Raw genomic sequence first — 12,762 nt, forward strand, 5'->3', positions numbered from 1 at the left:
CTTATTTGATCAAAACACTTACAAATAGCTACAAAGTATATCACACCAAGTAGACATTCCTCTGATATGTATCAGGCATGAGCCACCAAAATGACAGATTTTGGAAATGCAATGGAATCTGTCTCGTGCCAACTCAAGAGTGTGTGTCTATGTACCTCAGAAGTATTTGGTACATAAAGACATGATTGCTTCATCCCGCTTTTTCCACATCCTCCCCAAGATAAATTTTTCTTGTTTCTATTTCCTGCTTTTGTAGGACTACTTTCTGGCTGTCAAAATTGTGCAAAATTTCCTGCAAAACAGACATGCATCTTGGTCACTTGCATCATCTTCATCTTGTACTGCCTGCAGACCTGTCCTGAGGCACGAATACAACTTAGCTCAAGTCTGAAAAGACACCAAGACTTGTCAGCAAGCCTGTGGGACAGCAAAATCTGCTGTTTTTCTTAGTCTGTGGGAGGCTGGGGAGTGTATAAAAGGTAGGCACATGAAAATCAGAAGTTTGTTTATTATATAAATAAGAATCTGAACTGCCAAAATTTAGTCTAATTTTAAAGCACCTTATGTATTATGCAACTCTCCTCCTTTTCAGTAAAATGCAAAGTTGCAATGCAAACCACTTTATTTCCCATATGTATAATTTCATTCTTTTGAGGAACAGCAGGGCAAAACGTCTTCTGGTTCATTTTCTGAACCAATTGTCACATTCATCTTCTGCTCAGTATGTGAATGTATGTCTCCTGGAACTGGGTACGCATTTTGCCTCTTGATCTTAATTTTGGCCTCTGGTTTTACATAAATTCCAGCAGGGGACAATTTTTCACTTCCTTCTCTTACAGGAGATTCAAGATGTTCTTTTCAATCTTAAAGAAAAGCTGGGGTGGTAGTTTCTAAAGAGGAAAGCTTATGCTCTGGCCACCTAAAGGGATTCCTCTCCCCAGGTCCACAATGCATGACAAGGTCTTGTGCCTCATATCTCATGGCCCTGAAATGTATTCATGGGGGTTCTGACTTCTTGTTGCACACCCATAATGTTAAGCTACCGCCAAAATTCAGAATCAAGCTTGAGCTGCTGGATTTAGACTGTTTTTAGAACATGTGCATTTATCAAGTTTTCCTGGTTTCAAAAATTTAATGTTTTTGATAAAATCAACATACGTGTCCACCTTTGGAGATGAGAGGCATGTCTCATTTTAATACATGATGTAGAATTACACCAGTAACCCAGAGGAGCTGAAGGAGCCAGGTAAAAGCTCTGAAAAGGAAATGAATCAAGAGTTCAGGAGGCTTGGACCAGTCCTCTACTCTGTTCCAGAAAATTACTGTGTGAATTTTGGGCAAACTTCACTTTTTCATTCCTCTGACTCTGTCCCTCCTCTCTATTTTTTTTCTTTTTTTTTTTTTTTTTTTTTTTTTTCCCTTTCCTATTTAGACTTCAAAATGCACATGCCTACTATAGGGAGTTCCAGTGTAAATGTCGATATACAGACTTAAAACAAGGAGGAAAATACCTGTTTGGAGGTCTCCTGTAGGATTTTGTCCTCATGGCCCATTGCAATCTATGATGGCTTTGCTGGATGAGGAGAGACAATGTTCTTGCCCAAACATCACCTGAATTACTCAAACACCTGCAGAAACGTGTCATGAGGTGCACATTTGCTCATGTGGCCTTCATGACCTGGTATGCCTTTTGATCTGCCTTGCTTCTGGGGAAAAGCTGGAGTTGCCTTTTGATGATGGGTACCCCTTTCTTCCCACTCTCAATGCACAGGGAATTTGCCCACTTACTGGTATTGTGTGAGGGTAATTCTGACTGTTGGTATATTTCATCTTTCACTAATGTTACAAAATACTAAGCCATTCTTTTTCCAAAATCCAATTTGGTTTTCCTTCTGAGGTTTCTGCTTATACATGATTGTAATTTCTCCTGTTTCACCTCTTTAAGAAAGAATGATGGGAAGATCAAGTGGAAATTAGAGGCCACAATGTGTCTGAAAGTATTTTGGAGTGAATTGATTAGCAAATTAAAATAAGTATTTCTTGTACCGATACCAAGCACAGCAAGTGTTAGATCCAAAGAAACTTGCAAGAGGGGAGATTGTAAAGAAGGTTTTAGAAACAAACTTAGCTTCATTTGTGAAGTTACTGGACATGTTTGTGGCTTCTATCAACATATTTTTGCTTTGGGATACAAATTAAGATCCAGAAGAGCCTTCAAAAATTGATACATGTAGTTGTGGGTGGGTGTGAATCCACTCCAACAGGATGGTTTTTTAAAAGTGCTATTTAAAACAAAACAAAACACTTGAATCTAGAAAAATGAGGTGAGGGGGTAAGTGGACCTCTGCACGAGTGTTTTGTCTTTTCCCTCAGCCGGCTGACAAGAAGAGCTGTTCTTCAGCCCTTTTGGCCGGTGGATGCAGACACAGCAAGTTGCTGCTGGAAGCTGTTGTTCCCTGCAGTCCCAGCCGCTCGTGGTCTGTTTTCAGTGAACCGGTTTGCAAGACCTGTGGGAGGAATGAGTGCAGAGCAAAGCTGTCCCCATCCTGAACTGCATTTTGAAACTTGCTTTTTTCACAGCTGTGGTACTGTGACTTACTTTGTCCAGGGGTTAAAGTCATAAGCCCCTGTCCAGAAGGAGAGGCTGAAGATGACGGTGGTGAAAGGTGCATGTTCCCTAGGGGAGAAGACAGCTGCTAGAGCAGTAGTGCCACCCAAGCTCTTGTTCAGTTGAGAGGGAAAAAGGCTTTAATGATCACCCTGGAGGCTCTGGCACTGGTGACCCGCTGGTGGGAGGATGGCAGCCCCGACTTCAAGGGGCAGAGAGGAGAACACGTTGATTTTTATCTCCTCCATGCCCGATGCGCGGTGAGCTGGGTTGTGTGCGGTGATGTCCCCGTGGGATCAGCCGAGGAGAGCTGGGACGCTGTGCGGGGCAGGATGGTGTGAGAGGAGCGAGCGGGCGGGCTCCGCAGGCAGGCGGCCGGGGACAGCGCCGGGCGGGCGGGAGGAGCTCTGAGGGGCGGGCCGGGCCGGGCCGGGCCGGGCGGCGCTGCCGGGCGCCCGCCGCGGCTTGTGGGTGGCTCCAGGGCCCGGTACCCAGCGACAGGCGCGAGGTGGGAGGAGGCTGGCGGGGCGGAGGAAGAGGAGGAGGGAGCGCGGCCGTGCTGCGGGGCGTATCAGCCGGTGCTGGACTATGGTGCGGCTCGGCGGGGGCTGACACGCCGGCACGACGCCCTCCCTCCCTCCCTGCCGGCTGACAGGCACGTGTGGGATGTGAGACCTGCCCTCGGCGGGGGAGCATGAGCTGTGCCCAGGCCGGCATTGTCCAGGTACGAGGCGCTGCCGCCGCCCGGCCCCGGGTGAGGGTGGTGGGGCGGGGGCGGGTGGCGTCGGCTCCCAGCGGAGAAGTGCGTGGCGGGATGGGGCTGGTAGCGGCCTCGGCTCCGGGAAAGGCCCTTCCCGGAGCGGGCAGCCCCCGCCCGGCCGGCGGGATGCGGTGGCGGGTCGTGGGTGTGCGCTGTCACCGTGCCCGGCTGCGCGGTGCCGCCTTTGTGCCTCGGAGGTCCGTGCGGGATGGGACCCCCGGCCGTGCCCGTGAGCGCTGCCGTGGGCGGGGGGCGATGTGGAGGGGTCGCTCTCCGGGGAGCTCATGGGCCCCGGTGGGTTACGGGCTGAGCCGTCGGCCTGTCGGCTGAATTCCACTAGCGACCAAATAGTGTAGAATTACGATGAGCGACGTGCCGACGGGGATTGACATCATTTGGGGATGTGGATGCACGCAGGCGGTGATGAAGAGTCCCGTGCCGAATTTTTGGTGGTTATGTCCATTCCTTGTAAGAGCAGAAGCCCCCAGTTTTGGTTATTGGCTCCCTGACAATGCAGCAAAATTTAAAGCACGAACTGCTTCCCTCCCCCCCTGCCCCCCCGGTGCTCTCTTGCTGTAAGCTAATCTTGTGACTTCATATTTTGGTTATTACCTTGTGTTATTATGTAACTGCATTTTTTTTGTTGTTGTTAGCAATTAAATAAAATAACTTATAAGTATGTTAAGAACATTGCCCTAGCCTGTAGCGTTGTCAAATGCTGCGTTTCTCATTTTGCAGCCTGCATAGATAATGGGTTTGTACTGACACGGGGAGTACAATTCATTTTGTTCTCTCTTGCGTCGTTTCCCATGTGTTCCTCTGTCGTTGCAGAAGAAATTACTCGGCCTGGGTTTAGATTTTTGCATCCTCCTGTTTGGATCTGCAGTAGTGCCTTTTTTTTTTTTTTTTTTCCCCTTTATGCTGCACTCAGCAGAAGTGCGTAGTGAGACTGTACAACAGTCAGTCAGACTGTGCTCCTGTCCCTGTATTTACCAGCACCACCATCACGTTCTGTGGGGCACGTAGCCCTGTCTGAACAGGGCAGCAATTAGGGGCAGGGTGCTGCTCTGCCAGTGGTGGCACATAGCAGGTGGTCGGCTGTGTCTTTCTGATTAATGTGAGGATTGCAGTTATTACAGTAATTCATTTTGGCTTGGGGATTCATTTTGAAAATTTGGATTTTCCACTAAGAAGGGATTATCATTTCTCTGTGTAGTACGTGTGTTTTGTGAAGAAGTAGAGTATGGTATGTATCCTGGCTGCTCTCTCTGATTTCTTTCTCTCTGTCTCTGAAGTGCACACCCAGTTTGGACAACACAGGTGCAATGTTGATTTTCATGCTTGGAACCAGAAGTAGATGCAAAAGGCAGCACACGCTTAGTCAACCCACACCACTCATCCTGTCAATGCAGTCTCAGTCTAGTACAGGGGAAAAGGGTATGTGTTCTTACAGAGGAAATGTGGAGTCTGTTTATTTGTTTGTTTCAGGGGGGTGAGCAGCGAGTTAGCTCAGAACAAAGAGTGGTTGGTCAGATGGCCAGCATTTGTAAACAGCGAGCAGCATGTGAGTTAAGGGTGGATGGTATGTTTTGTCACTTGTGCGATACTATCGCTGATGTGTTTCTGACTTCATGTGACCTGAGCTTTGGACCCCTAAACTTTTAGTATCAATTAGCTTACTCATTTGAAACTAGAGCAGGCCAGAGCCGAACTGATCCACTCAGTGACTTTATCAGGAACTATCAATATCTGAACGTAATGTTGATTTATTTGAAAGCAAGCTGTGTACACATGCTCAGAACATCCCAAAGAATTCATCCCAAATACATATGCTCAGTATTTAAGTGCGTCTAATAAACAATATGGTCCTTACTGTTTTCCAATAAATAACTGGCTAAGACTTGTTATTAAAGTGCATTTTTCAGTGGCTTTGTGTGTCATGTACCTGGCATGCAATCTCGCATCCTTTGCCATTGTGAGATAATCCCTTTGAAGCTTCGTGGAGTTTTGCACGTGCTGTGTTGGATGCTAAGTAGCATTCATTCAAGGTAGTGCTAAATCCTTCTCCTTGTCTCCTTTTGAATAGTCTTCTTACAAACAATGCAGTGACTTGGAAAAATAGTGAGAGCGAAATTTAGCTTATTAGCTGCCTTTTGAAGTACTGCAAAAGATGTGGCTGTGGTATTATGGGGGGGATTCCAGTTGGGAGAGTGATGGTGTTGAACAGTTGATGTTGGTCCAGGAGCTGTTCTAACAGTGAGGATAGGTTGCCTGTGTTTTAGCTGTTGGATCTGCCTTGTGGATACAGGTATTAAGGCTACCCCTGTGGTTTCACCTCTGAAAGATGCTTGTAAAAAGCACCCAGCAAAACAGCCTCCTCATTTTCACACCAGTCGCAAAGTTCAAACAGAAGGGCTTTTAGTAATTAAAAAAAAGCAATTATTCCAAAATATCTTAGTTTGTGATGATAGACTTTGCCAGAGAACATATCTTGTTTTCATTATGACTTTTAATCTTTCTAAATATCTTTATGGTCCTGTGTCTTTCCGTATGTAGTTTCCTCCAAAGATAGGGGTACCCACAGAGCCTGGCTTCAGCATGTATGGATCAATAGTCTTTATGGGCCTCTAGAAACAGGGAGGAGAACTCAAGCTTTAAACAAGTGCTCTGGCTCACTCTCCCTCCTGTTCTGCAGATGGGTGCTTGCCAGCCTAAGCCAAAGTTACACCTTTGTGAAGACTGCCCCAAACAGTTAAGCTGGGTATTGATATATATATATATGTATAAATATACACACACATGCGGCTTACGTGAGCGGATCATGCCTGCAGCTGCCACAGCTTTCCAGGAGATACAGCTGTGAACTATCATTGCCCTGGGAGTCAGCATCACCTCAGATGCTCCCTTGCCTCCAGTGGCACCTGTGCTGCTGGGAATATTGCTGTAGCGTTGGCCGTTTCCCTCAGATAGGCTTGCAATAGCTGGAGGATGATCCTGCCCATACGGGCTTGTGTATCTGCCTATTAGCAGGAAAAGGAATTGTGACGCCCCCTTTTCTTCAGGATGTCTGTTGTTTGTTTACACTCAGCGGCTTTCTCGGTTTTGGCAATAAGGAGATGAATCAGTTTTGCTTCTGTTTAAGTCTCTTTTTACCCGTTTCTCCTGTAACATTTCTTGTGCTGTTGTGATTCTGCAGTAGCTGAATGGCAAATACTGCAGGCTTAATTCCTTAGAAAGTATTTCTATTGGCCTTAAATATCATGACCATTAATTCTAATAAAACTTAAAACAGACTAGATCTTATGTACTTACGTATTTGTCCTAAAACACGACAATACTTTGTTTTTTACTGGAATCTCGGAAAGGTGGGGGTCGTGCAACTCAGAAAAAAATAAAAGTGCAGCCAGTAGCAAAGGGCAAGATAAGATGCCACCTACTTTAGCTGATTTTTCCAGCTGAGATTTGAGGCCAGCAAGATGCTTAGAATTAATTAAGAAGAAATGGCAAGGTTCTTTGATGCAGGGAGTCCAGGGTCATTTTCCTTACAGTTGAATGTAAGGTGCCACAATGAATGGTGGGTAGGCAGCTGTGTGGGCTTGTGAGTCAGTCTTGGCCTTTTTTGATCAGCTATGTCTGGCTAGGGTATCCTGTTGTTAGCTCCGAAGTAGGAAGTTTAGGTTCTTCAGGCAGGGCTCCTTAGGAGGTGCTGGGACTGTCCCTGGGCTAGATGGTGTCCTCAATCTCAGATGTTTGTGGAAAATGGACCAGAAAGACGGGTCCAAACTACAGGTGAAATGGGCTGTTGTCCCAGGCAGCAGACTGCTGGGGCCAAGTGGCTGGCTATGGACTGCTTTTGATTTTGCAACAGGGAGGAGCTGGGCTGAATCAGAGCAGCAGCTGAGCCTGAAGCGGGGTTCCCTTGCTGCAGTACCTGTTGCAGCTCCCATTTGTCCTCTCACTCCAGTGGCGGCAGCAACAGAAACACTGTCAGCTCCTCAGGACTCTCCTTCCCCCAACTTCCCACTTATAATCTCACCCTCCTTTTCTCTGAGTTCAAACAGCCTTAGCTTGATCCCGGCTTCTCATCCTTTTGTCCAGAACATTGCCTATAATGCAGATAAACTGTGAGATGGCTTGGGAGCTGGGGTGGAGTGATATGGCAAGCTGTTTCTTTGTGGTCTTAAAACAAGGGGAAGCCCCGGTGCTTGTGTTTGGAATATCGAAGTCGGTGATCAGCGCCGTGTTCCCCAGGGAATCGCTGTGCTCTATTGTATTGCAAAGCTCTCTGAGGACACAGCACTGCAGGCGGCGTTCCCTTGCTGCAGAGCAGAAGGTCTGTGGGAGAGAGTGTGTGCACAGCAGTCGGGAAGCCTATTATTGAGACCGACGCTGAGGTTTCATTTCATGCATTTAGCAAAACAGGCTTGCTCTTTCACACTTTCCAGATATTTTTTATATTTCTCTGCAGATGCTTGTAGAACATCAACATTCGTTTGGTTTCAAGCCTGAATTAAAATTCCCAACCAATGTCTGGAGGCAAAATCAAAAAGGCAAGTATTTCTCCTGGAATCAAAATCCATTTGAATTTGAGAGTTGTTAACCCATTAAATATCAATGGAGTATAGAATATCTCTTGGACTGAATCGCTTGTGTTTAAAGTGGAACATGCTCTAAAAATAAATGGCTAATTGCTTCAATGTAGTCAATATGGAATTTAGAGTTAACTGACAGAGTGATTTGTCATCCATCTCCACAGAAAGAGTAATCTGGGAAGTCTGTGATGTTAAAGGCATTTGTTTCTATTAGAACCTTTTAAAGTAGTTTTGTTAATGAACTCATGAACACCAGGACTGAAATATGTCATGTGGTATAATTATATTTTCCATTTCATAGGAAAAATGTGTGCCATGTGCTCCTTCAATTACCAAATCAGGTTCCTCAGGTCCTGAAATGTGTGGTTCAGCATAGGCCTTTTTTTTTTATTTTATTTTTTTTTTTTTTAATTAAAAAAAAAAAAAAAGGTAGCAGGAGCCTGCTGTACTTCTGGTTCCAACAAAATGCTTTCACACATCTCCATGTAAAATTTAGGATCGCATCCTGCAAGCTGGGGAAGATCTGATGTTGTGCTACTCACTGTATACAGAGAGGAGGCATTGGTTCGGAATAACTCTCTGAAATATGTGTAAGCAGAAAAGGTGGAACAGGAAATTGTCTGCTTTTCCCAAGGGTAGAAGGAGAGCAAGAGAGGAGGGGAAATTGATGAGATGGTCAAAGAAGTCATTATTTGCTGTGTGCTGGTGAAATGCCAGAGTGCTGGTTGTATGGAGCAGGGATGGGTCAAGGAGCTGCTCTCTGGACTGTGGGAGTTGCCCTGACTTTTCTTCCTCCCCAAAACAAACTATCCTGCCAAAGTCTGTCTCTTTAGCAGCGTGTACATTATGTGTTGTACAGACTTTGCTAAGCTAGGTAAGAAGTCATGAAGCTGGGGATAATCTAGCTTTGCATGTGAACTGTATGCCTGTTATTAGGCACTTCCTGAACTGTTTGAACTGCAGCCCTTCCAGCTGGTTGCAACAACTCAGGTGTGTGGGGCTACCTGTCTGGGCATCTGGGCACTCTTACAAGTACTTGACAAACTACTGGGATGAATGTGACCATCTGATGTCCCAAGATGGGCAACTTGCTGCTTTTCTCTTGAAATCTGGGCATTTTCAAGACTGATAGTGTCATTAAAGTAGGAGATGCTATCTTATTACAAGGTCTTAATGCAGCCTCAGGAAAATTTAAATTTAGTGTTCACATTTTAATGCAGAACATCCATCAAGTATTGGGTTATTTGTCAGTTGCCTTTAATGATGTGTTAAAAAAAGCCATGTGAGAGGCCTTAGGATTTTAATTTAAAAATATATATACACTTTTCTTCAATGACGTGCATTTTGTGTGTGACTGCATGGTTGCCTTAAGAAGTCAAAGAAAATATCAGATTTAATCTCTGAAGCCACATCTTGATTTAAATAGCAAAGTTTAGTTGCTACATGCTTAACTGTGAAAAGCGGGGTAAGGAGATTAAATATTTCGTCTTGGAGTTTTCAAGATGATGCTGTTCAAGGCTCATGAAATGCCCAGTAGCCATTAGGTTGTCTCCTAGCCTTGGTTATAGGCCTGTGAAAGCTGTGTAGAGATAAGGAGTAAGGTCTTTCCATGAACTCTCACACTACCTAATTTGACTGCACCATGCTCTCAAGTGGTAGCCAATGTGAAATTGTGATTCAGAAACATTACATATATACCCTGAGTCACAGGTAAGCCACGATGCTGAGATACTGAGCTTGGTTTAAGAATCAGCAATGCTCCTTCTAGAGTTATTTGGAACTTTTCTTGATGAAAGGCAATGCTGCAAGGCCTCTGGTGATTTTTTTTTTTTTTTTTAATAGAACTGAGTGTCATAGGGAAGCTGGTTGTGTCCTGTGCCAACATGAAGCACTGACATTTCTTTCTCATTACTCGAGCATCAAGCTAAAGCAGAAACAGCCGTAGAAGTTACTACCCAGGGCAGGTATTAAGAACTAATGATCTGGACTGTATTTTCTCCTCCACTTCTTAGGCTAGAAAATGATTTCAGTAGAGAAACACATGGTCCTGTAGTAGAACCCTTTCCAGCAGTGAACACTTTGGTGGTTTATAAGAGTCAGGGTACCTGATTTACCTTCCTTTTTGTTTCCACTTCTTAATGTTCCTTAAGGATTTTGCTTTGTACGTAAAATTACCCAGTTTTTATGTGAACAAAGCTCCCATTAAAGAATAAGATTTCTCACCTGACTAAAGGCAGCAGTTCTTATGTTGGTTAGGAAACTGTGTAGAACATTACCCACTCTTGAAATTTGACTTTGCCTTATTCTTTCATGCTCTTCAGAACTGTCACTCTCAAAGAATCCTCTTTGCAGATATTCAAAGACTCCCCCTCTGCATGTGTCTTTTCATTATCTTTGATAGTCTGTTCTCCCCCTTCAATCTTCCCCCTCCTCAAGAACCAAGCGATTCCAAAGTACTGTTCTTTGCAATGCAGTTTGCTGCACAGATAGCATTGGTCATGCAATTTTATGTTTCAGACAATTAAAACATGGTCAATAACTCAGACTAATTCTCCAGACCCAATAATATAATGTAGGCTAAAACCTTAGTATGTGTATTTGAGCAATTATATTAGGGCATTTAATTAAAAACATGTATCACCTAATTGTAAGTCACTAAATATTGCTATCTTTTGCATGGTGCAGAGTGAGTACTTGCTTATCATGAAGTGCTTAGGGCAATTTGCAAATTAGGTTTTACAGTTGCTGGGCAGGGAATGAAAAGCTTTGGAATGTGGGAACAAAATCACAAGCAGGAAATGCAGCAAAACTGTAGCGAATGTGTGGGTGCCTCTGTGTGTAAAACTTGCCAGTTGTTATTGAGGTTTGTCTAGAGGTGGATCCTACAGCAGGGTGGAAGAAACAGCACCTTCTAGAAAAGGAATCTAAGGAGCAGCTGCTTGACTTGCTTGTTGGAGCCACATAGTAAATTTTTTTGACATGTCAGCTGCATTGTCTTAACCATCTTGGAATATCATCAGAAGCCCAAGGGAGTTGCTGCAGAACTTCTAGAAAAGGGCAGGCTGCCCTCATGCCCCCTTTCTCTTTCCCATAGATATTGCTTCGCTGGACTCCAGGATGGTATGGATGAATGTAGACGAGAGATCTCTGAAGTTGGGTTTTAGAAGATGAGGTTTACTATAAAGGATATGAGGCCTTGCTTAGAGTTGCCAGGTGCAACTTGTGGCAAGGCCTAGGGAGAGTGGGGGAAGGGAGATGTAGGGAGAGGAAATTCCAAGAGGAAGATCCTTGGGGAAGGGTGCCAGGCAAAAGAGGACGAGCCAATCTCTCAGCCCCCTGATAAGGGGGCTTCAAGGTGGGCTGGAACAAGACTTGGGCCAATGGGGTTACAGATACCTGATACTTCAGGGGAGGGTTACAGGTGTGGGATGAACCATACACTGGGGGTGAGACAGAACATCCCATTTGACCTCTGGGTCTATCTGCAGGTAACCTTAAGCTGGTCATATAACTGTTTTCCCAGACATCCAGTAGCTAGGACATCTCAAACATCAAAACTTGCTTTCAATTCTATCTCACTTATAGGTTTCACATTCTCAGAATCTAAGCAGTCATATTTTTAGGGCTTTCTGGCTTCATCCTCCCCAACGCTTTCCCTTTCCCCTGTCTGCAAAGGTGACTTTTTGAAGTTTGGAATAGTTGTAGTGGCTTCAGCCCAGGCTCCCTGCAAGGGTGTTTCAACCCTGCACCGTCACTGTCTTTCAAAAAAACCCTAAAAAATGTCTAAGGCTCTGAGTGGAAATGCATAACAAGTTCCCAAAAAACAGCAGGGAAAGAAGTTGCTTGATTACAGCAGAAGGATGATGTAGGGCTGTGGAGGAGAGGTTATATGTTTAAACCTCTCTTTGGAGTTGGAATAGCAATATTTCTGGTAGAGCCTCTGCTTCTGTAAAATATCTTGGTTGCCTAGTTCATATAAGAATGATTTTCTAATGGTTATAAAATGTGGATTTTGTGCACATGTGTATGAATTATTTGTTGAGAAAATACAATTCTGAGGTTTGGTCTCCAAGTTAAATGTATGCCTCGTTTGACCTATTTTTTCCCAGCCTAATTCTGCCAGTGCTGTGTGTGCGCACATAATGTTTCCTGCTGAGGGAGTCCCACTGATTTTAGAGAGACAAGGCACCTTAGGAAAGCTGGTGCGTAAGTGGTGATAGGCTCAAGGGTTTGCATGAGATAGACTGTCAAGCTGGCTCAGCAAGGGGAAGATGTGGAATCGGATGTTTGAGGAGGAGTCTGATTTAACACTGAATTATCTAGCAGCTCAGAAAGGGTCATAGTGACCTTCTCACAATAGGTCTGAGAGATGGACAGGAGATCAGTCTACTTGATGGCTTCTAATAACTCACTGAAAACCCAGTTCATCTGCTTTAGCTACCTGGACCAAAAAGGATATAAATGCAGCCTTGCTAATCCAAATAATCCTTGTGGGACCACGAGAGGGGACATCCACATGCTGAAATGAAAAGTGGTAAGATGGCCTTAAGCAAATGAAGATCTAAGCTGCTAAGTGTACACAGTATATCATGAGCTTACTAGTTTATATCCGGGACACTACAGCGATGTTTTGTGCAGTGCTGCACCAAAAAGAGAGGCATGACAGATTATCTTGAGTTGGCTGCATGCAACTGGTTTATGTGCAGTGCTCTGCTATCCCCAGGGCTTTTATTCCCTGTGTAATGAAGGCAAAAGTAGCTTGCTGCATCTCTGCTCCCTCAGTGTCATTGTGCCCTGGATTA

General features: G+C 44.7%; 1 protein-coding gene across 10 annotated transcripts in view; it reads left to right on the plus strand.

Annotated features, from left to right (window-relative positions):
• The window catches only part of HECW1 (HECT, C2 and WW domain containing E3 ubiquitin protein ligase 1), a 260,766-nt gene that overhangs the window by 3,920 nt on the left and 244,084 nt on the right, over positions 1–12,762 (plus strand). For 4 of the 10 annotated variants that reach the window (XM_040073887.1, XM_040074309.1, XM_040074530.1 and 1 more), the window contains exon 1: positions 3,184–3,332. In XM_040073887.1, the coding sequence (XP_039929821.1) occupies positions 3,303–3,332 (30 nt within the window). In that variant the 5' untranslated portion in view covers positions 3,184–3,302. Of the gene's footprint in view, positions 1–3,122; positions 3,333–7,836; positions 7,919–12,762 lie in introns of those variants that run through there. The other 6 variants (XM_040073981.1, XM_040074379.1, XM_040074160.2 and 3 more) reach the window with 5 other exon arrangements.

This window comes from Hirundo rustica, chromosome 1, assembly GCF_015227805.2.
Source record: "Hirundo rustica isolate bHirRus1 chromosome 1, bHirRus1.pri.v3, whole genome shotgun sequence".
NCBI lineage: Eukaryota > Metazoa > Chordata > Aves > Passeriformes > Hirundinidae > Hirundo > Hirundo rustica.